The following is a 23,488-nucleotide window of genomic DNA, read 5'->3' as shown; positions in this document are numbered from 1 at the left end:
TTGCTTAATAACTGGTTTTGCTTTAACAGAGTTACTTTGAAATCACTTCCTAATATATGATATAATATAATATAATATAATATAATATAATATAATATAATATAATATAATATAATATAATGTAATGTAATGTAATGTAATGTAATGTAATGTAATGTAATGTAATGTAATGTAATATAATATAATATAATATAATATAATATAATTAATATGAGTTACAGCTGTTATACCTAGAAGCAAATGTTTCTGATTAAGATAATATTGTTTAATCATTACCATAAGAAATAATATATATTTATAGAAATAGCTCTGGTGTGCCGTCTTTAATCCCATGGGACAAAGTCTATAAAGGTTTTCTTCCACCTTTATAATTCTTTACATACAAAATCTTGAAAGTCTGGGACTGGGATTGGAAACAGCTACTCCAAAGCTCCTCTCACAAGAAGGATTTTAGAAAGCTTGGAGGTCCTTGCAGGTGTTTGGGGAACTGTGGGGGCTATTGGGGGTCCAGTTTACTTCCCGATTAACAGAAGATAACTGCCCTGCCTCTGACAGATGGCAAATAGAATACACACATTGTCTTTCAATCCAGAACAACAGGATTTCAAATTAATAGAATGTAACATAACATTGCTGAAATCTAACAATAATGAAGTTTAACTTTGCTTAATCTTGTCAACCCTGAATTTGCATTAAGTTAAACATCATAGAATTAAAAATTAATATCCTTAAATGTTATACATACAAAAAAATTTAACTTATTCTGATGCTGTTAAGGGAAATAAGGCACTGAAAAAGTTGAACAATCTGAGATTGAAATAACAGCATGAAGGATTTACTGGAGGGATTAAAAGGATGTGATAAGTATGTCAGGTTTTTATGTAATTTAGTTTTGAGAGAAACCCATGGAAGCTACAAATTTTAGGCAAGCATGAATTTACAAAGACTTTTTAAAGTGCAGTTTTATTGAAAGAAACAACAATGTGGAATTCGGCAAACTGCCCAGCAAACCAGCAGCTTCTTGAAATTGTATTTAGTGTGACTCCAGATGGTAAATTTACCAGCATTTCTGTTAAAGTGCCTCTGGCCAGTGCCGTGGTGGGGGGGCCTGGCGGAGCCGCGCCGGGGGCTCGGGGGAACCGCGCCAGGAGCAGCCGAGCCATGCACCCCAAACCGCCCACGGCTCCCCCTCCTGCCCCAGAGCCTGTGAATGTGCCTCCGTGCCAGAGGGAAGGGGCAGGAGATCCCCCAGTGCATCCCCAGCAGGACAGCATCAGCAGCGGGGTTGTCCTGCAGCCAGGGCCGTGCTGGGCTGGGAGATGGAGCAGGAGAGAGGGGGAAGGGGGCACTGACTTCCTCCTCACCTGCCTGAGTGTCTTGGGGCATCTTTCTCTTCCTTGCAGCCTTCTCCTCCATTGGGCCAATATTTGGGAATGGGAAATCCTGGTTTGGGGAAAAACAAGGGATGAGCACAGTGTGTCTGAAAGGCCTCTGCCCAAGTCCATCTCTAGAAGTCACCTGATATCAATAAAAACCTTCAAAAAGCAAAAGTGAATCAAAAAAAGCCACCAGGAGTGTTTCATTTCCATTCTCATCCCTCTGGGCTTCTGGTGGTCCCCTCTCTCATGGCTGCCAAGGATCCCAGAGCACCTGGGGATCCCCCCTCTCCAGGGTCCTGCTTAGGGATGCTGCGGGGTTTTGGGGTCCCAGACTCCCTCTCTCCAGCCTCCCCCCAGTCCAGGCACTTGGGGCTCTCTCCTCTCCCCACTGCCCTGTCCTGGTTTAGGGCAAATTTGGGAGAAAACCTCCAAAAGGCGTTTCCTCTGGAAAGCAAATTCAAGCAGCCTCTTCCCCAATCAGTTTGGGAAAAGATTTCCTTGGAGAAAAGTGGAAAAACCCTGTTTATTTAACAGACAAAGCATTCACGAGCACAGCAAATGACCAATATTAAACAATAAAACCTCTTGCCGCTCCAAAAGAGATGACAAACTCAGAAAATCCCTCTGTGGGCTGTAGCTCTGCTCACTCAGTCTCTTATCAGTCTCTTCTCAGTTTCTCCAGCACTGGAAATGCTGTGGACCAGGCTCGGACCAATGGGCCACAGGTGGAGCTGCCAGTGCTCTTCTGGATGTTCAGAGCAGGTTTAAACAGCTCTAAAGTAAAAGAAAAACCACAGTCCAGGGCACTTATCTGCCTTAGAGAGGTAAAAACTAACTAAAACCAAAGGAGAGTCCTGTCCTGCTGTCTGTCTGTCCAGCAGCCAGAATATGGAGGAGTGCAGTTTCTTAAAAAACTTGCTCACTTCCTCCCTCCCTTCGGTCTCAGAACCAGCCTTAAAGGTGCAGAACTCATTTCTGGGCTAAAGACATGAAGAGGGTATGAGCATGATCCCAGGTTCAGCCCTTCTGGGGGTTTGGGGGTGTCTCTGTCCCTCTGACCTCAATGATGTTTGGGTGGGATCACACCAGGGCTGAGAGGGACAGAGACCCCCCCCGGCCTCCCCAGGGATGAGAAGGTCAGAGAGACCCCCCAGCCCCAAGCACCCTCAGCGGTGAGAGGGACACAGAGCCCCTGGTCCCCAGCCCTGCACAAGCATTCCCTGACACCAGAGGGATGGAGACCCCTGAGCATCCCCCAGGGCAAGGGGACAGAGACCCCTGAGCATCCCCTGGGCTGAGAGGGACAGAGACTGCCCTGAGCATCCCCTGGCACAGGAGTGACAGGGAGGGAAACCCCCCCAGGCATTCCCTGGAGTGAGAATGATGGAAACCCCCTGAGGAATGGCATGGGGTGACAGGGACAGGAACAGCCCCCACAAGCCCCTCCCAAGCATCCCCCAGGGCAAAAGGCACAGAGACCCCTTGAGCATCCCATGGGGACTGGACAAAATAAACTAGGCAGAAATCAAATTCAACTCTGCATAAACCACTTTCATGAATATTTGATTTTCCCACAAGTCGCATGTCATGAAAACGCAAACCAATCCCAAGCATTAATAAACTGGCAATAGAAGCAAGTGTGTGAAAATTCCAAGTTCCATCGGTTCCTGCACAGTTCCAGTTCAGCTGCTGGCAGGTTCCCATAAAAGAAAAGTGGAAATTCAGCCCAGTACAGATTATTAAAAGCAAGAGAAAGCTTTGTGTAACTATCACAAAGGTGACAGGGATGAAGAGAATAATGATTCTCACATTTGGCAAAGCCCCTAAGCCTGTGAATTTGGGAGTGATTCAGGAAGTTAGCTACCTTAGCTGGGCTTCCTGTGGCACTTTAGCAGCCTTGTGTTCCTCACCTTGGGGTGAATGAACCTTGTCAGCCTCACTGGTAATATTTGTTCACTTTTCTCCAGTGATTTGAACAAACTTTCCAAGGAATGACAACAAAATATTTTCTTTACACTGGCCACACACAACAGCCATTTTCTGCATCAGTTTTCCCATACGTTGCTCAGTGGAAGCTGCATCCAAGTTTCCAAGGGTTCCTCCGGAAAGAAAGAGCCACAAGCTCCTCAGAGGAGGGAACCATGCTGTTGTCGAAGGCACTTGGGGTCAGAGAACAGTGCCTAAACTCACTGTGCCAAAATAATGTTGCAATCTGGTTAATAAAATTGTTTGAGAGATACCTCTGCCCCAATTAAGGTGCTAATGAGACCAAATTTAAAGTAGATTTTATTGACTGTAAATGTGAGGTAAAGAGAGAGAGATGAAAAGAACGAGAAAATGGGGGAGAGCAAGAGACAGGGACAGAGAGTTTCACTCGGGTGCGGCAAGTGTGACATTCTCCCCTGTGTGCATGGCCTTCTCGGGGTGGGGGTTTTACACCTGAGCCAGTTTGGGTAAGGGGGGTGGTGTTCACCCCCCCAGCAGGGATTACCCCACTGTTTCAGGTTACAGTGCAAGATGTAACCAAATGCATGTTTTCCATCATCATCTTTACAAACTGTTATAAACAGGCGGGGCAGTGTTCTTTATCTCTTCCATGACTCAGCCCTGATAACGCCCTCCAGGGGTTATCTTCTGTTCATGGGCCATTGAGTGTCCCTGCAGGACTGATAAAATTACGTCATCCTATTGTGGGATGCTCCCCCCAGGGGGAGGAGCCAAGCACTCCTATCTGGATATAAGCTGAGGCTTACAGCCCCAGGAGCACCTTGCCTACTGGATTCCCAGAGGACAAGAGCTCCATAGGCACCACTGGACTTTCAGAGGAAGACCAGACCCTTCTACAGGATCACTGCTTTGACGGAATCACGTTCATCACTCCAACACTACTGCAGCCACCATTTAATGGGACTGCTGCTACCACCCTGACCAACAGGGCGTCAGCTTACATCCTGACTCTGCCCGTTTAAGGCAGTGTTTCTGTATCATTGCCTTGATCTCAATTTTCTTGTTAAATTGTAATTCTGGCTTAAAATCTCCCCCTGCTTTGACCTCAAACCAGTACAAAACTCAATGCACTCATCCCTTGTTTTCCTCCCAAAACAGAATTTCACATCCCAAACCCACTGCCAGATGGAGGAGAAGACTGCAAGGAAGAGGAAGATGCCCCGAGACACTCAGGCAGGTGAGGAGGAAGTCAGGGCCCCTTTCCTTATTTCTCCTGCTCCATCTCCCAAACCAGCATAGCCCAAGGCTGCAGGACAGCCCCACTGCCAATGCTGTCCTGCCAGAGATGCACTGGGGGGATTTCCTTTCCCTTCCCTCTGGCACGGAAGCAAATCCCATCCTCTCCATGCCCTGTCTTCCTCAGACAACCAGCTGATAATAGAGACCAGGGAGGACAAATCCCCATGGCAGAACCTCGTGGAAGAGGCAGATTTGAGCGGCTCCATGGCACAGGAATCTAACAAGGAGGAAAATTCCCTGAGATCCCACAGGAGGAGGGGCTTCAAACCCAGCCCAGGGTGCTCTGAGGAGGAAAGACCCACCCTGAACCAGGAAGGTGGACAGAGCTTCAGGCAGGGATCGGAGCTGGTGGTCCATAAGCAGATTCATGATGGGGAGAAGCCCTACAAGTGCTTGGAGTGTGGGAAGAGCTTCAGGAAGAGCAGCACCCTGATCTGCCACCAGATGATCCACACTGGGGAATGGGCCTACGAATGTGGGGAGTGTGGGAAGGGCTTCAGCTACAGATTCACCCTTGTGACCCACCAGCGCATCCACACTGGGGAGAGGCTCTATGAATGTCCTGAGTGTCAGAAGAGATTTCAGACCCGCTCCAATCTCCTCAGGACCAAAGGATTCACACTGATGAGAGGCCCTTCCTCTGCCCTGACTGCAGGAAGGGCTTCAAGCAAAACTCCCACCTCGTCACCCACCTCTCCACTGGGGAGAGGCCCTACAAGTGCTGCACCTGTCAGAAGAGGTTTCACACCTGCTCAAATCTCTGCCTACAAGAGTGGATTCACACAGAGGAGAGGCCCTTCTGCTGCCCCGACTGTGGGAAGGGCTTCAAGAACAACTTCACCCTCATCACCCACCATCGCATCCACACTGGGGAGAGGCCCTACGAGTGTCCCCAGTGTGGAAAGAGCTTCACCCAGAGCTCTCACTTGACCAGACACCAATGGAGTCACTGGTAAGGGAAGCCCTGCAAATTCCCCAACTGCAGGGAGAGCTCCATGCACTGCTGCAGCTTCATCCCCCATTGGATTACCCATGCTGGTCAGAGCCCTGGTGATCCATGTTCCCAGTGATCCATGCTGGGAAGACACCTGTCCCTCCTCCTGCCCCTGAAGATGGCATGATGTGGGATTGATGAACATGAGGTTGTGGCCATGGCCGTGACATTCCATTCACTCCCACCTCAGGTCATTGCCACAGGCAGGAAAGGGACTCTCTCTCTCCCCTTGAGGAGAAGGGTGTTCTTTCCAGGCAGGAGGAAATTGTGTCCGGGAAGAGACAGTCAGCTGAGTTGTAGTTTTCCATTTCTCTTGTCCCTTTTGTTATGAATATTGTTGCTGTTCCTGTTTGTTCCTGATCTTATTGCTGCTCCCAATAAATTGTTCCTATCCTAGCCCAGAATCTTTGCCTTCTGTGCTTTCCATGGGAGGCAGGAGGGCAGCAATCGGCAGCGCAGTTTTAGGGGCAGCAGGAAATTGGGGAATCCCATTCCTGATCCCTGCCCTGTGGAAACCAAGCATACCAGCTGGTCCCAGCCCTGGCTGCCATGCTAAGGATCAGATTAGTCACGGGCCCTCAGAGGGGTTCCATGGTGACTTTCCAAGAGTCTCCAGGCTGTTCAAAAGCTGGAATGTCACAGGCAGAGACAAGGGCTCCATGGAGACCTCCCCGGGGTTTCTGGGGATGGTAAAGAGCTTCTGTGGTCAGAGACAGTCACAGTCAGAGGATGTCACATGGTGACATCCCAGGGGACCTTGGGCTGCAAAGGCACTGATCTGTCACAGGCACTCACAGGGGCTCCACGATGACATCCCAGGAGTTCCCAGGCTGCCAAAGAGCCGGGATGTCCCAGACACTCCCAGGGGTTCCTGTCATGTGCAGTTGGAGCTTCAGGCAAAAGCTTTATTTGTTTATTGGAGAAACTCCTGCTGAGTCATGATGTGGAGAAATGACACCCAACACACACCATGGATCCTCAAACCCCTGCAGGGCCCCTAGACTTCTAAAATTCCTTTTAATACAGGAGACTGGGATAGGTTGGATCCAATCCCAGCCCCAGACATTTTCAAAGGTGTAAAGGTTGGACAGGTAGAATGGAACCTTAATGCAATTTGTCCCACAGGATTATCGATGGAATTCTAGATAAATTTATATAAATACAGCTCTGATTGATTCTGATCATGATTTGACAGAATGGTTTGTTTACACCACAGATTAAATTTTAAAAAAGAGAGTAATTTACTCCACAGTATAGGAGCTATAACAATTATTAGAATATAGTGATCTAGGAAGCAATTTGATGTCAACAGAGCTTGCTGGAGTTGTTGGAGCCCGTTGCAGGCAGCGCCTCCTGCTCCAGCAGGAACTGCCTTTCCTGTGCCAGGAGCAGGGCAGGTCCCGCTGCAGGAAAAGCCCCAGGCCAGCCCCAGCACAGGGAAGGGCTCGGGCACAAGGGCAGAGTGCCGTGCTGGGAGCTGTGCCAGGCAGAGCCTGAGGCACCAAAGGCACCTTGGCAGCAGCAGCTGCTTGCAGGGCATGGCCAGAAGCCTCCCTTGGCAGCCCGGCCTGGTGGCCAGCACTGCAGAGCTGCTGCCTCAGGGCTCCTTTCTGCCTGGGCTCTGAAAAGCCACTTCTGCTCCAGGAGCCTGCCTGGGGAGCCATTGGCCCCAGCACCTTGGACACAAGATATTAATGACAAAACTCTTCATGCCAGCAGAGACACGGCAGGGGCAGAGGAAAGGGCAGAGCCAGGCCCAGGGGACAGGGCTGCCATGGTGATGGCTGTGAGGTCACTGCCCCTGCAGCAGCCTGGCTGCCCTCAGCAGACATTCTGGCCAGAAGCGTTGTGAGGGCACCCAGCACATCAGAGAACCCACACAACAGGAATTCTGTCATTGGGGATGAGAGGGTTTCACTGGGTCAGGCTGCACAAAGCTGCTGATCTTGGAGTAGTGCTGTGATAGGGAATCCACTTCTCTGGAAAAAGTTGCTGTTTTGTGCCACTCTCATCATTGTAAAATATTTCCTCCTTTCAACAAAGTAAATCCACCCTCATTCAGTTTAGAAATATTGACTCTTGTTCTGTCACAGCAAGATTTGGAAAAAAATAACTTTGGCCACTATTTTTCCATTTTCACAGATCTTGGTGAGGACCCAAAAATCTCCCAAGATGGGGTTTGGAGGCCTCATCACATAACCAGCAGGGAGAGGCTGATGGCTCTGGGCTCAGTGGTGTTGAGACTGAGGACAGAACAGGAGTTGCCTGGGAGGGATTGAAGGGTGGTTTCAGAGAGGCTGGAGTTTTTCTTCCTTGTATAAAACAGAGAGAGGCACCATGTGCAGCTGGGGTGGTCCAGACTGGACACCAGGAGAAAGGAATTTCCCTGCCAGGGCAGGGCTGTGGTGCAACACATCCCCCAGAAGGAGCCTGGAGCAGCCCAAGGCTTTGTGTGGGCAGGCAGAGGCAGGCAGGAGGCAGAGCTGTCAGCAAAGGAAGGGGCCAGCCTGGTGGGGCAGCGGGGGATGAGGACAGCCTGCAGGGACAGAGGCCAGGGCAGGGACACCGTAGGACAGCCTGGGCTGCACAGGGCACAGGGATGGGCAGCAGCTGCCAGGCCCTGACAGAGCCACCTTGGGCAGCACTTTGGCCACGGCTGCTGGCCCTGGGCCTGAGCCAGGAGGGGACAAGTGACCCTGGCAGGCCTGGGGCCTCATTGCCTCCTTGTCCCTGCTCAGCAGCCTGGCAGGGGCCGCCCCATGGTCCTGCCCTTGGCATTGCCCATCCCCACATCCCAGAGCCCATCCCGGGAAGAGCCCTGAGCAAGGAGGGAGGGACAGGATCTGCCTGGCCAGGGGCTGGGGCTGAGGCCTTGGCCCTTTGCATTCCTGAAACACATCCAGGTTTGCTCAGCACCAGAGACACCTTTCCCTTGCTTGTCTGAAGCTGTCATTGCTGCCTCCAGTGTTCTGATCTCCCTGGAACCTGGGGACACTCTCTCAGTCCTGTCCCTCACAGGATCTATTTAAAGTACAAGAACCTTCAGTAGTTCAATCTCACTTTGAGCTCTTGAGAAGTTCTTTGAGCACACTCAGAGGGACTGGGTGTGATGCAAAGAGCAGCAAAGCCCCAGAGGGTCATTAAAGTCCTGGTGCTGTGTCTGTGCTGCTGAGCTGGGCCGGGCTCCTGGCCCAGAGGCAGCTCCTGGCAAGGGCAGCGCTGCAGAGAGACAGCTCTGGCCAGGAGCAGCTCCTGGGCACAGCCCAGCAGGGCTGGGGCACTGCCAGGGCAGCTCAGGGGCACCAGCAGGGCACAGCCAGAGCTGACAGGGGCTCAGCACTGGCAGGGGCTGGGGGATGTCCCAGAGGGGGCTGTGTCACAGCAGCACCTCTGTGGCTGTGTCCTAGAGGCACAGAGCAGCTGTGATGTCAGCAAGGGGGTGTGTGACAGCACAGAGTGGGCTGTGTGACATCACCGAGGGGGTTGTGACATCACAGAGCCAGCTGTGACATCACAGATGGCAGCTGTGTGACATCAGAATGAGGGTTGTGACAAAGAGTGTGACATCACAGAGCAGCTGTGTGATGTCGCAGAGAAGGCTGTGACATTACAGGGTGACTGTGATATCACAAAGCTGCTCTGTGACATCACATAGCAGCTGAATGATAACATATGGAGGCTGTGTGACATCACAGGAGGCTGTATGAAACCACAGGTAGTCTGTGACATTACAGGGGCTGTGTGACATCACAGTGTCTGTGTGACATCACAGGGGGCTGTGTGACATCACTGAGGCTGTGTGGCATCACAGGTGATTGTGTGACATCACAGTATCTGTGTGACATCACAGGGGCTGTGTGACATCACAGGGGCTGTGTGAGGTCACAATGTCTCTGTGACATCAGAGTGTCTGTGTGACATCACAGTGCCTATGTGACATCACAAAGGGGCTGTGTGACATCACAGGGGGCTGTGTGACATCACTGGGGCTGTGTGACATCACAGGGGCTGTGTGACATCACTGGGGCACTGTGAGGTCACTGGGGAGGTCACTCTGCCCCAGCCCCCTCACAGCTCCCCCAGAGCAGTCCAAGGCTGCTCGTGCACAGCGGGGTCCCCTGTCCCCCCGGGTCCCCCCGCCCCCGGCGCCGCAGCCTCCCCCAGAGGATGTTCCACGAGATCGACCCCAGAGCCTGGCACGGGGACGGGGGGCTGGGGCTGTGGGGCTGGGACAGGGGCACAGGGACCCCCCAGCAGTGTCTGTGTGTCCCCCAGGGCCAGAGCCTGGGCCAGGGCTCCTTCACCCTGTTATAGATACGTATTAGAATATTGGCTTTTCTCAAATATTAAAATGGATTTTATATGTGTGGTGCTAAAGTAAATTTGTTCTAAAGACATAGTTTTTATTTCTGTTGTTCATTAAGCTTAGTGAAATGGCTGGTTGTGTTAAAATGGCTGCTTGGATGGGATAACATCCAATGAACACAGGATGAGGACACCTGTACAGATCTGCCAACTGTCAGCACTCAGCGTCTGAAGGCAGAGTGGAGCAAGGCCCAAAAACTGGAGGTGGTAAGTAGGACTGAAACCACAGCCAAGGAATCTGCATGCTCTAAAAAGGTGGATCCAAGGAGGAGCCATGCCAAACAGTTCTTGGAACATGTAAACTAGTTTGGGGGAAAGTTTGCTGTGCATGAGGGTGTATGAATATGCAACAGGCTGATGTAAGGGAAAAGGTATTTAAGGGGTGTCCCCAAAGGTAACAGGGTGCTCTTGGCTGAGTGGTGTAGTATGAGAGCAGAACATGCTCTTCTCAAAGAGGTTTCCAATCCAAAGTTACGCTAATTGATTTCTGCATTAACACACTTAATCTCCCACAGAAAGCAACCTTACCATATCATACACGTGAGGTCACACACCGACCTCCCAGGTATCATCACAGAACGAAACAGGGAATTACATGCATTGGCCATGGCAATAGAGACTGCTAATGTCCCTGAGATCTTTGCCCAGGCAAAGTTGTCACACTCATTTTTTCATCAAAATGAGCCTGCCCTTATCAGAATGTTCAAGCTCTCAAAAGATCAAGCAAAAGCTATTGTTGCCACATGTCTGAACTGCCAAAACTACCAGATACCATCTATGGGGACAGGAGTCAATCCCCGAGGCCTGAAGAGCTGCCAGCTGTGGCAGACAGATGTGACCCACTTCCCACTTTTTCGGAAATCAAAATACATGCACGTATCGATCGATACGTTTTCAGGAGCAGTATTTGCACCAGCTCATCCAGGAGAGACCACACAGCACACCATTAAACATTTCTTCCTTGCCTTCGCTACCCTGGGAGCACCAAAGGAGATCAAGGCTGATAATGGACCTGCCTATACCTCCTGTAAGTTAAAAGAGTTCTTCAGTGAGTGGGGAATAGAACACAAGAAAGGCATACCTGCAAATCCCACAGGACAGTCCATCGTAGAAAGGACACATCAAACCCTCAAAAGAGTCCTCAATCAGCAACAAAGAGAAACAAAAATCAAATCTCCAGTGGAAAGACTTTGCAAGGCTCTCTACGTCATCAACTTCCTAAATTGTACAACATCAGAGCCTGACCCCCCAATACTTCACCACTTTGCAAGTACCACCCAAGCAAAGCTCACTGAGAAACCACCTGTGCTGGGGAAGGACCCAGAAACACATCAAATTTCTGGGCCTTTCCAGTTGATTACCTGGGGAAGAGGGGATGCCTGTGTTCTACTACCATCTGCTCCTGGATGGTACCCAGGAAAAAACATAAAACCATACCTAGGCACTGCAAAAGCCACTCCCATAAAAACTGACAAGAATTCCCCAGAGTCAAACACAAGACCTCCTCAAAACCAGACCAGTTCTGCCTGGAGACGAATACATCGCCGAACGTCCACATACAGAAGAAAAGACCATCCCATCACAGGACAGCAGACAAAACAGAAAGCTGAACAACATTCTGCTACAACATGTTTACTGCCAGACACAGCCTGAACACAAAATTGTTCTCTGAATTATATGTTATTACTCCTTTTTACCCTAAAAACCCATATTATTCCCCTTTCTCAACTCTTACCAAAACCCCCTAACCTTATACACACCCCCCCTCCTTAGCTTATGGAAAAAGAAAAAAAAAAAAAAAAAGAAAATAAAAGAAAAGAAAAAGAAAAAAGGGGAGGGGAAGGAATGGAGGAAAGGAACAAGGGAGAAAACCCTAACCCTCCCCTCCCACCATCAAGATAACAAATTTTGCTTATATTCCCTATCAGAAGCCCCATTCCTGTCCAGAGATGAAAAATGTCTCCGTTGGTGCTGTCCTCACTGCTGCCTGGATGTTCCTCACGTACCGTGTGCCATCACCTGGATTAGCCCACAGCCTGGCCACAATGTCTGGGTAACCTCAGCAAGGACATTCAAACAGGATAACATGTGCTTATCCATGGGAAGCATGGATAACCCACTTCCCACATGTCTGGTAGGAATTCCCTTCGCAGCCGATGCCTGGCCCGTCTATAACTCAGAGCTCCTCCTCACCACAGGTAAGAGACCCAACCTGGTGGGCACCTGGGACCAGTGGACAAAAATGCTGCCCAATGCTCTTGAGGAACCCCAAGAATTGGACCTGTTGGGGTCCTCCAAGGCAACATACTGTGTCAAATTTACTTTAGACATCCAAAAAGTAATTGGCCAGAAATTGACCAGACCAAAACCAGATACGGGAAAGACACATCACCAATTAATAAAGCCTATAACCCTCCTGATTGGTGTAATTACACTGCTCGTGTGATCTCTGTATCCTCTCTCCACCCCAAAGTACTACCCAAGGGAACGTTTCTCATCTGTGGTGACTGAGGATGGGCTGGAATCCCCTCATGGCTACAGGGAGGTCCCTGTACCCTTGGAAAACTTTCTACCCTCACATCAAATATAACCTTGCTACATAACTGAAAAAAAGAAAGTGAATGAAAATGGCACAAAAGATCCTACACAGAATTTGATGAAAATTGCAATCCCAAATTATACGATTGGAACAAACCAAAAAGGATTGCTGTCTCCCTATTCCTACCATGGGTAGCTGCAGCTAAAGCCCTTGGTGAAGTGAATCACCTTGGGTGCTGGCTCAGTAAGTAAGCCAGCGCTACACTGGCTGCCCTGAGCGATCTTTGAAAGGAAGAAGAAACCACAAGACATGCACCACTCCAAAATCAAGCAGCAATTGACTTCCTGCTGCTTGCCCACGGACATGGCTGCCAAGACTTGGAAGGGATGTGCTGCTTCAATCTCTCTTCACACTGGGAATCCATCCACGCAAACATCCAGAAACTGAAGGAACTGGTGAAGGACTGAAAAGTAGAAAACAGCCCAGACTGGGTCAATGACCTTTTCAGTCAGTGGGGATGTACAGGATGGGTTGCATCTTTGATTAAGGGAATGTTGTGGATTTTCCTTGTAATTGTCATTGTATTAGCTATGTTCTCATGCCTTTTCCATTGGTTTAAAAGAACTATAGGGAAGGCCTTTTTTCTAAATACAGAAAGTGGAGTTGTAGCAGGCCTAGGGCCTGCAATGCCTCCCTGGTGTTCAGCAGCCTAAGACAGGAAATGCCTGGTCATGATGACTGGACCTAAGGATCCCCTCTTCCACCCTCGGACCCTTGCTTATCACTCTGTAAGCCCACAGGTCACTTTTGCCTCGACCCTCACTATTGGATTGTTTCTAAAACTCCTGTACCCTATATAAAGCCCTACTTCTGCCCTGTTCTGCAGAAGAGCTGTCCCTGAGACTTTCTCAGAAGACATCAATAAAGACATCTCTGTGGAACCTCACACAGCCTTCTCCTCTCTCTGCCAGCATCTGCCAAAGGCACACAGCAAGCCAAGAGCTGAAATCACAAATGAGCTGAGAATCACTAAAGAGCTGATCTCAATAAAGAGCTGAGCTTGCTAAGACTGCCTGCAGCTCTGGGGCCTGCCTGAGGGGCCTGGACAGGTTGTGCTGAATTGGACTTCTCTGTCTTGGGCACCCACAGCAGCCGGGGCCGGGAGACCCCGAAACGCCGGAGTCGCCTCAGGGACAAGGTGGGCATCGGGCACAGCTGGGACTCCATGGTCTCACACAGCTTTCCCAGCCTGAATGATTCCATGAGTCTGGGATTCTATGAAGGGATGATTCAAAAGAGATTTGAACTCCAAATCTACCATACACAAATATTACAAAGGTCAAAATTTACGTGAAAGATATTTAATATGATTCTTTAAGATTGAAAGAATCGTATGGCAATGTTGCATATAGGTAAAGCCCTATAAGAGAAGAGCCTTGTTACCCTTGTAAAATGATGGCTCCGGCCTGCTGCTTGGGCTAAGTACAGCTAACAGCTAGCCTGACAAGTTCCTGTGAGAAAGCAATTTGCACCTGTGAGAGGAAAGACTTCTACCCACATCTTCTATGCAGGAGACAAGAATGGAAACAGCGTTAGAGAGGAAAGGTTTTGACTGACACCTAGATGAGCAACTAACTACTAACCAATGAACTGAGTTGCACTAAGTTACTAACCAATTAAAATGAAACACAATGCCTTCAGAAAACCATAGAAATATGAGCTGTGAAGAATAAAGATGGGCTGTTGTGCATGAAGAAATAGGTGTCTTGTCTGTCTCTACAGTGACATGTGAAGACAGCATTACATGAACTGCCCTTGGGTTTAACATCTTCAGTGAAAAGTTAAACTGGGCCTCTCTGTTAAGAAAGGGTTATTGGTTCAAATTTCCTTGCCCTTGAAGAGAATTCAAAAGCCTTTACAGATTCATTACTGCTTATGTAAATACAAACACCTTCATATTAACATGTAGAAATATATTCTGATCATCATTATTGACAGACCAATGGAAGAGAAAAAATAGGCTGACTTCTTCACTCTAACACCTGGCCTTTCTGGCTGAGATGCCAGACTCATGAGCACACTGCTTAATTCTTTTTCAGTTCAAGATGATGCAGAGTTGCAAGAAAAGCTGTGCCTCCAATGAGGCCTGGCCTGGTACACATCTAGTAAGAATGGTATTTCTGAGTTTGAAGTTTCTCAAAAGACAGATCTTGGCCTTGGAAATGCAACTCTCAGTCAGTAACTTTGTTGGCAGAAGGTGTAATAAAATGCAGCTTGTGCCTCTTCTGTGTTTATCTTTTGTGTGCGGGTTGTAGGGTTTGTTGTGTGTTGCTGCTTTTCCCCTGCTCTTTTCCCGCAGTGTTTGGGGAGCAGAGGTGCAGCGGCCCCGGGAGGGCTGTGGCAGCCGAGCCGGGCCAGCCCCGGCGGGCTGGATTCACGGCCGCAGGGCCCTGCTGGGAGATGGAAAATGAGATGATTGGCTCTGGCAATTAAGGGATGAATGTTGTGTGAATGTTGAGAGAAGCTTTATTGGTGTACAGTTATGTTATTGCAGTTTAGATGTCCTCTGTTCTCCCCATAGTTTCCCTGTGGGCAGCGCCTTCCCTCTCCCCTGTGGGCGGCACAGGCCCCGCTCCGGCCCAGAGCTGTGTTTGTGTGCCTTGAAAACGTGGTGCTCTAGGGTTTTTAAAAGTTTATTTTAGTTTCTGACTAAATTCTGATTGTTTTATGTAGTTTTACAGTTACTGGAGAGGTTGAAAAGCGGTAAATGCAGCGCCTTATTACCTATCAAATTTTAACATGGTCTGATCTCTTTAAGAAGAATGCTAACACATTTGCCATATAAAATGATGCCAGATACTGTCACTAAAAGCTGTTGGGTTGTTCAGCAATATGTTAAATTGCACATTATTATATTTATTTCCCAGTAACCCTGCACTTTGAAAAGTCTTACTGAATTTCTTTTTCCATGGAATTTGCAGTTACCATGGGTTTTACTCATAACTGATTTACTTCTAATTCTAATATGCTTGTTACAACTTTAATGCCTCCAGCAGACCATCATGCTGTTATTTCACTTACAGCTTGTTCACCTTTAAGTTGTCTTTTTGTGTTAATAACCTTAGACTGAGTTACATCATGTCATATCTATAACTTTTAAAATGTTCATTTGAATTCTGTTAAATTAAGGCCAAATATTGTAATGCTCAGTTACCTTCTTGAATAAGGTTAAGTTTTATTAAGTAAATTTTGGTAGAGTTTATAAATGTTAAGTTTCAGTTTTACTTAGTTTGAACAAAGATCTATTCCAGCTTTTTATGGATCCAGTTATGTTCGGTATTAATAGTGATTAACTTTGAGTTCTCTTGAGAGTGCTTTTTGTTCTACTAAGGTTATAATGAAATTATGTTTATTAATTTGAAATCCTTTTAGGGCTGGGTTTTATTGAGTTCATCTTGTTAAGCTCTATTGATGTCGAAAGGAATTTATATCAGGTTTGAGTGTTATTTAATCTGAGATATCATAAATTTTATGAGTGAGCTGTTCAGTGTTTCCTTTGTTGCATTTTTTGTGTCATAAATACATTCATGTTTGTATTCCTGTTTTTATAGCCAGCTTTTCATATGTTTTACCATCTTTTGGTGTAATTATCTACAAGACACGTGTCATTTCAGGATCCTTCTTTTGTTCTCTAGCTGCTCATGTATCTCTTAGACCAGACTACCCCTCTGGCTGGGCTCTGCACTGGGGCTCCATGGTTTGACCCAGTGCTGCCTCATGATTTTCAAGTATTTTTCAGAGTTCCAGGAAATGATATCTCAGCTTTGTCAGAAGCCTCCTCTAAACTGATGGTATTGTGACATCTACTCTAAGCAATCAGATGCAGTCCCAATTGTTATTACAGAACCACTCCAACAGTTTGCTGTGTTTAAAGCATCTCCATGCTGAGGAAATTCTGGAGGAGACAGCTATTGGATGGTCCATCAGTCTTTCACCCCTAGACCTTTACTCCTAAGTGCTATTCTTAAGAGCCTTGTTTAAAATTACATTTAGGGAATTCTCTCCCACTTAGAGCTTGGGTGGTGGCCAGGCCTTAGCTCCGCCTGGACAGGAAATTGCCAACAGACCCAGATGTTTTCTGCATCAAAACTAGATTTGAGTTGCTTTGACTTTGCAATTTGACCGTCTGTAGATGACAGTAGAACTATTTTTAAAGGGAGCTTGGGAATTATGATCTGGAAATAATTATCCAAGTCCCCACTGAATCGAGGTTTGTCAGCTGTTTGCAGACTCTGGGATGATGGTACATTATTTCAGAGATTTCTATTTACCTCATTCCACCTATGTTGTTAGTTTTGTCTGCTATTAGAAATATTCCTGATCGTTGTATCCAAATTATTCCTAATTGCTCTAAGTTTCTTGTCCACTACATGTATTATTTTGCTACGATGTTTCTTTATACTCATAACAAAAGACATGCATCTCATTCTTATTAAAAAAAAAAAAAAAAAAAAAATGAATGCCTTAAGAACATTCAAATAATGCAATATGTACATGAGAAATTTGGACGACTAATCATTGTGAATCATGCAATAGTTACATTAGAAATTTGGAAAAAAGATCATCCCATCTAAATCCCAATGGAGTGTCCCACAGGGAAGCCTAATTGATTCATTAACTTCAGGAGAAGAGATGCCTGTGTTTTATCACCAACAGCTCAAAGCAGTCACCTGTTCATTCCATCAGATACTGATCAGCTCTGAAGAAATGAGGCCCAGTGGAAAGAGAAATAACCTCATCCCTTTGCAGCCTTTGTGGCCAAAACAGGAAGAGGAGTAGGACTGCCAAGACACAGCTGTGCCTGGAAACTGACAGAGGCAATTGGCCAACAAAAGCCTCATGGCATCATCATGGGACAGTGCTCCTCCCAACCTTCTTCAGTCCTTCCCTGTTCCAGCTCCAGGAGGACATTCAGTGATGTCCAAGATCAACATTTCCAGCTAATGGACCTTCTCCTACTTCTCAGCTAATTGGAAAAAATGGCCATTTCTTTCCAGTTCCCTAAGAGACATTGGACATTATTCTTTTGTTTGCTCATGCTGCAAAACCCTGTGTCAATGACTTGACAGAATTGGGTAAGTTTTGTTGATTGTAATTGGTCTTTTATGTATCTTGTCCCACATCTAACAGATAACCAGTGATAACCTTCATGAGATCATACCCTCCCAAGAGTGAGCTGTTTCAACATCAGAACATAGGAGCCTTTTTTAAATGAAGAAAAAGGGGAGATGTCAGAGACAGGTAGAATAATGATAAAAGAAAGGCCTTATGAAACCAGGCCTTGTTCTGCTATATTAACAGCTGGCCTGTCATCTCTTCTAAGTGCAGCTAAGCAGTCACAAGTTCCCATGTGAAGTTATTTTGAGAATGAGACTTGGTGACCAATCTGATCTGAGGGTGAAAAACAAATGCACCTGCAAGAACAAGGGATTTGTCCCATGAGAATCAGTGAAGAGAATAGGTAACAATACAAACAATACAACAGAGAGATTTGATGCACAAGTAAAATATATTTTATTATCCAACAGAATAACTGGCATAACTAATAATAAGAAATCTATTAACTAACTCAAGTTGCACATTAGGTTTGTCAAACTGTATAAAATAAGCTGTGTGAATAAAAGAAAGAGTTCTTCTCCAGCTCAGCTGGGTTCTCTGGGATTTTGGTTCCTCCCTTCTTTCAGGCTTTGGCTTCCCCCTTCTTTGGGGCTTTGGGTTCCTTCTTCTTTGGGGCTTTGGTCTCTCTCTTCTCTGGCACTTTGGCTTCCCCCTTCTTTGGGGCTTTGGGTTCCTTCTTTTTTGGTGCCTTGGTTTCCTTCTCTGGGATTTTGATTTCCTTCCTCTCTGGGCATTTGGTTTCCTTCGTTTCTGGAGGTTTGCTTCTCTTCTCTGGAGATTTGGTTTCCTTCTTTAGGATTTTCAATTCCTTCCTCTCTGGTGCTTTGCTTTCCTTCCTCTCTGGGATTTTGATTTCCCTCTTTTCTGGAGGTTTGTATTTCTTTTCTGGGAGTTTGTTTTCAATCTTCTCTGGAGTTTTGGTTTCCTTCTTCTCTGGGAATTTGGATTCCCTCTTCTCTGGAGGTTTGTATTTCTTTTCTGGGAGTTTGTTTTCAATCTTCTCTGGAGCTTTGGTTTCCTTCTTCTCTAATAATGCTTTGGTGTCCTTCTTCTCTGGGGCCTTGCTTTCCTTCCTCTCTGGGAATTTAGTTTCCTTCTTTTCTGGATGTTTGTTTTTGTTTTCTGGGAGTTTGGTTTCTATCTTGTCTGGGGCTTTGGTTTCCATCTGCTCTGAGATTTTGGTGTCCTTCTTCTCTGGGGCCTTGCTTTCCTTCTTCTCTGGGGGTTTGGTTTTCCCCTTCTCTGCTTTTGGAGGTTCCTTCCCCACAGAGACACCCTTCTTTTCTTTCTTCTGCTTCTCTTTCTCCTTCTGCCTCTCTTCCTCCGCCAAGGCTTTTGTCTCCTCCTCAAGCTTTTGAGCCAGCCGCTTCAGCTCCCTTCTGCAGACAAAACAGAAAACATGGCTGAGAGTCAGCACCAGAACCTTGGGCTCACTCGTCCTGGCTGGCCCTGCACTTCATTCCTTGACCCTGAGGCCAGGCAGCAGCGCCAGACCATTTCCGTGAATTCTCCTCAACCCACAGAGGTTGGGAACATCCCAAGGGAGGGCAGTGGTGGAAGGGCACCTCCAGGACCAGCCAAGCCTGAGCCTTGCCATCAGAAGGGCTTGACTGTGCAAGCTCCCTCTCCAGGCATAGCCAGACACCTCCAGCCCATTGCCAAAGGCTGATCCACCAGCTCTCTGCGCTGTGCCTGAAAACGCCCTTTGTCTCTTGACTTCCCAGTTTCAAGCAGAGCACAGACTGCCAACGTCTGCTGATCTCTCCTGCAATTCTTACTCAGCTCATTCAGCTCCCTTCTGCCTGGGCAGAACTGAAGCAGGATTTCAATGAGTTCGGATTTCAGCTGAGGCTTAGAAGCAATTCACATTGATCAGGATGTCAGTTAGACAGGTAGACCATAGGTTAATGATGATGAGATGCTTAAGCCAGAGCTGATTGTTATATTGTTTACCATGATGAGCTTCTTGATAGAAGGAAGTGGAGTAAGTGAACTGTTAGAAGAACATCTTGAAACCAGCAGAACAATGGTTAGCACCTGGGCTTGATGTCAATCAGTCACTAAGCAGGGGACCTTGGATGGTGCCAGAGGGTCACAGAGACCTGATGAAGACATTCCTGACTTCATCCCTTAAGACCACTGACCCAATTCGAGACCACCGACCCAATTCCAGAGAAGAATTGCGCAGGTGTGAAGGACCAATGACCACATTTTAATACAGAGCAGGGAGGGGAGGTGCTGGGGCTGTGCACATGTATTGTGTGTAAGATCCTTGGAAATAAAGAGAGGGCAAATAACCTTGTACAGCGCGGTCACGCCTTGTAGGAACGACTCTGGTGCCGCCCGCCGGGGTTAATAAACATACCACTTTCTAACTTCAATGAGTTAGAGAGTCACTGTCCGTGAGCCTCGGTTTTAACAACTCATAGCCTGATCCTAAATGAGAATAATCCCATCAGTCAGAAAGCAAAGGCTGCAGGAATTGCTCTCCAGTAAGACAGGCTCTTGTCAGCCAGATTTCCTGCTGGAAGCCAGCTGTGACCAAGCCAGCTGGTGCTGTCTGCCATGGAAACCATCTGAAGCAGCCTCGTCCCTCTCCTCCCCATGACACCAACTTCAGCCTGGCCTGAAGGAAGTCCTGATGCACAGGCTTGCTTTAAGCAGCCTCCACTCCCAGCTCACACTTTGCCTGTGTGTCCTGAGCTGGGCTGCCCTGCTGGAGCAGAGCTTCTCCTGTGCTTGCCCACTGCTGCAGCTGAAGGGGAGCCCCAAGGACAGGAGCTTTTATGGCTGCTGCCCCACCATCAGGAGAACCCTGGCAGATCTGCACTGCAAGGACTTCATCTGTGGCAGCACCAGCACCCAAACCAAGGTTTGGTCTGTGCCCCACGCCTGCCCACACCACAATCCCACTGTTTTGGTGAAGAAGGGAGATGCTGAAGAAGATGTGACTCAACACCATGGAGCTAAAGACACCTCTAGAGGCAGTGCCAAGGCAAGGCCAGAGCCCAGCTCCCTGCAGGCAGCATCTGAGCCAGGAGGGCTCACCACTAAACTAGAGAAGAAGATGCTCTGTCCCAACAGAAGAAGGTGCTTCCTCTCTTGGGAGCCAGGGAGCCAAGAGTGGCCATCCCTGTGCTGCTTCTGGCCTTTGCTATGCAGCACCTCTGAGCTCAGAGTCCTTGGAGCAGGGAAGCCCTGCAGGGACAGTAAGCCATGGAGAGCAGGAACCCATGGAAGGCTTACTCACCTCTCCCTGAGAGGTGCCCCAGAGCCACAGTTGATCTCCTGGGGGCTCGGGGAGCAGCTGACACGTGAGGCCTCCCCGGGCACCAGCACCTCGGAGCTGGGGCCTCCCTCCACGTGGCACAGCGCCGTGGCACTGGAGATGCTGTTGAGGTGGCCAGAGAAGGGCAAGGAGACCTGCTGGCTCTCTCCTGGCTGCAGCACACCTGACACTGGCAGGATACTGGAAGCCTGCATGGAAGACAGGAGAGATGGAGGTGTTGAGCATGGAAATGGATGCAGAAGAGCAGCTTGGAGCAAAGTGCAGCTGCAGCCAGAGGGGCCTATTCCCCAAACACTGCCAGAATCACCCTGATCTCATCCTGCATCCATGCCACTGACCAGTGCAGGGACCATGGGGAAAATCTCCTCCCATCCTCACGGGTCAATGCATTCATAAGTACATGACATGAAAGTGAACTGGGATGTCTCCTGGCACTAGAAATTCTCTCTGATGCACAACTTGCCTTGACAAAGTTTCAAAACTTACTGTTTTTAGAAAAGGAGGAGACTCAGAGTGAGAGCTCTTGGAGCTGAGCAAAGGACTCCCAGCCCAGCTCATCTGACTCCTGAGGCTCTGCCCCTCTCTCTCTGATTTAAATGCTGCTCCCTCAAGGTGCTACAGCAAAAGCTCCTGCAAAACTTTCCTCTGGACCACCTGAGGAGTTGCAGGGGGTGCAGTGCCCTCCATAGGGGCTGCACAGCGTCCTTGGGCAGCCCCACAACGTGTCCTGCACGGCCTCTCCAACACCCAGCTGCTCCAGCAGCACTTTGTGCTGGGCCTGCAGGGATGGGAGGCCCCTCTGTGGCCAATGCTCAGGGCCACCAGTGGCACTGGCAGCTCCAGCCCTGCTTGCCACACTGACAGTGTGCAAGGGAGACAGATTCCCTCTTCCCTTCTCCGCTCCCAGGGCAGTGTGCGGTGCGTCCACGCAGCACCTGAATCCCTCCAGGCCTGCTGGGAGGTGAGGGCTTGCAGGAGCTTGTGGTGGCACCTGAAAAACAAGCCATTCTCTGTGCCTGCAGGAAGAAACAGCCACTTTGCCAAGTCTCAGTTTGTAAGACAGCTTCAGGGCCAGCAGTGCAAGAGCAGCTCTCGGGTGACAGCAGAGAGCTGCAAACAGGGAGTCTGGCTGGGCTGGGAAGAGGGCACATGGAGATCAGGACTCATCCCAGCTTGCTCTGCCAAGGAAGCTGCAGCTCTTCCCATCATGATGCAGATGAAAGCCTCATCTTGCATTGGGAAGGCAACAAGGCAAAAAATGCCACACTCAACACAGGCCTGTAGGATCTGAGTGAGCTTCTCCAAGGAAAACTCTCTTATTTCTCCCTCCCACTCCCCCATGTCCAGCCACTGGCCCTGCTGCCCAGCCACTGTCAGGGCACAGGACAGCAGGGCAGCAAAAAGGGAGCTCAGCAGGAGCATGACTTGCTGGTGGCAGGCTGGGGAGGCAGCACAAGCAGTAGGTGTACAAGAAAATCTACCTCTACTCCTGAAGACTGGGTCAAATCCTGCTCTTCAGTCAGGGCTGTGGCTGCCTCCTGCTTTCCAGCCTTGAAGTGCCTCCATCGAGACGCTGGGCAATCCAAACATGTTCTCATCTCCTTTGGTGGTTGGGGAGTGAATTGAGGTGGGTGAAGCTCATCTCTGGAAAAGAAGATAACTGTGAACAGGGACCTGCAGTGGGAGGGAGGGACACTTGCACCAGCAGCTCCTGGTCAGGATGCAGCCCCTGGCTGGCTGCTGGCACCTTGAACTGAGAAATGCTTTGATCCAGCCCTTCCCAATCCAGGCTGGAGCAGGTCTGCTCTAAAGGCAGCCCAGGGACGACACTGAGCTGCTGCAGCAGCTGCAACTGCTTGCACTGAGGAACTGCAGAGGACAGGGATGAACACTCTGTGGGCATGCAAAAAGCACAGTGGGAGAGGAAAAGACAGAGAAGGCAAGCAAAAAGGGCAGATTTGAGACATCCAGGGGCAGACCCAGGCAGTGACAGCCAGCACAGCCCCCCCAGGGCCCAACAGCAGAAACTCTGCAGCTCCACCAGGTATTTATCAGGAATGTTTCCCTGACACTGCTGGGGGCTTGGCTGACATTTTCCAACACTCCCAGGGGACTCAGGTGGCATTCCCCATGCATCCAGACATACATACATGGGCTGTAGTGCTGGGATCCTGCCAGACTCCATCAGCCTTGGGCTTGGAGAGGTTTCTGCCAGCCGTCCAGAGCTCCATAACTGTTTTCTCTGTCCCAGGAAGCAGGCAAGAAACATTTTTAAAAAAACCCAAAGCAAACCACAACAGGGAAACCTAAAAATCCTTCAACAGCTCAACCCTGCTCTAGTTATTTCTTTAGGGACAGCTACCACTCTCCAGCTGAAATGCTGGGCTTTTGGAGAAAAAATAAAAAGCAAATTACATGTTCACTTCCAAATTTAAAAGGATCAAGGTAAGAGAACCTTTCAAACCACAAAGGATTGCCCCAAAGGTAAAAGCTTTGCA

At 48.5% G+C, this 23,488-nt stretch overlaps 1 protein-coding gene across 1 annotated transcript; it reads right to left on the bottom strand.

Moving 5' to 3' along the window:
• Positions 1-18,073: 18,073 nt before the first annotated feature.
• On the bottom strand, positions 18,074-23,376 carry LOC135292966 (neurofilament heavy polypeptide-like). Its single transcript, XM_064406999.1, has 4 exons — positions 23,141-23,376; positions 22,472-22,634; positions 20,952-21,178; positions 18,074-19,080 (listed from the first exon to the last, which is right to left on the bottom strand). Exons 1-4 carry the CDS (start codon positions 23,257-23,259, stop codon positions 18,264-18,266), a joined length of 1,326 nt encoding a protein of 441 aa, XP_064263069.1. The 5' UTR covers positions 23,260-23,376; the 3' UTR covers positions 18,074-18,263.
• Between the last annotated feature and the right edge of the window lie 112 nt (positions 23,377-23,488).

Source organism: Passer domesticus, unplaced genomic scaffold, assembly GCF_036417665.1.
Source record: "Passer domesticus isolate bPasDom1 unplaced genomic scaffold, bPasDom1.hap1 HAP1_SCAFFOLD_60, whole genome shotgun sequence".
NCBI classification, from domain to species: domain Eukaryota; kingdom Metazoa; phylum Chordata; class Aves; order Passeriformes; family Passeridae; genus Passer; species Passer domesticus.
This window is presented reverse-complemented; position numbering and strand designations above follow the sequence as displayed.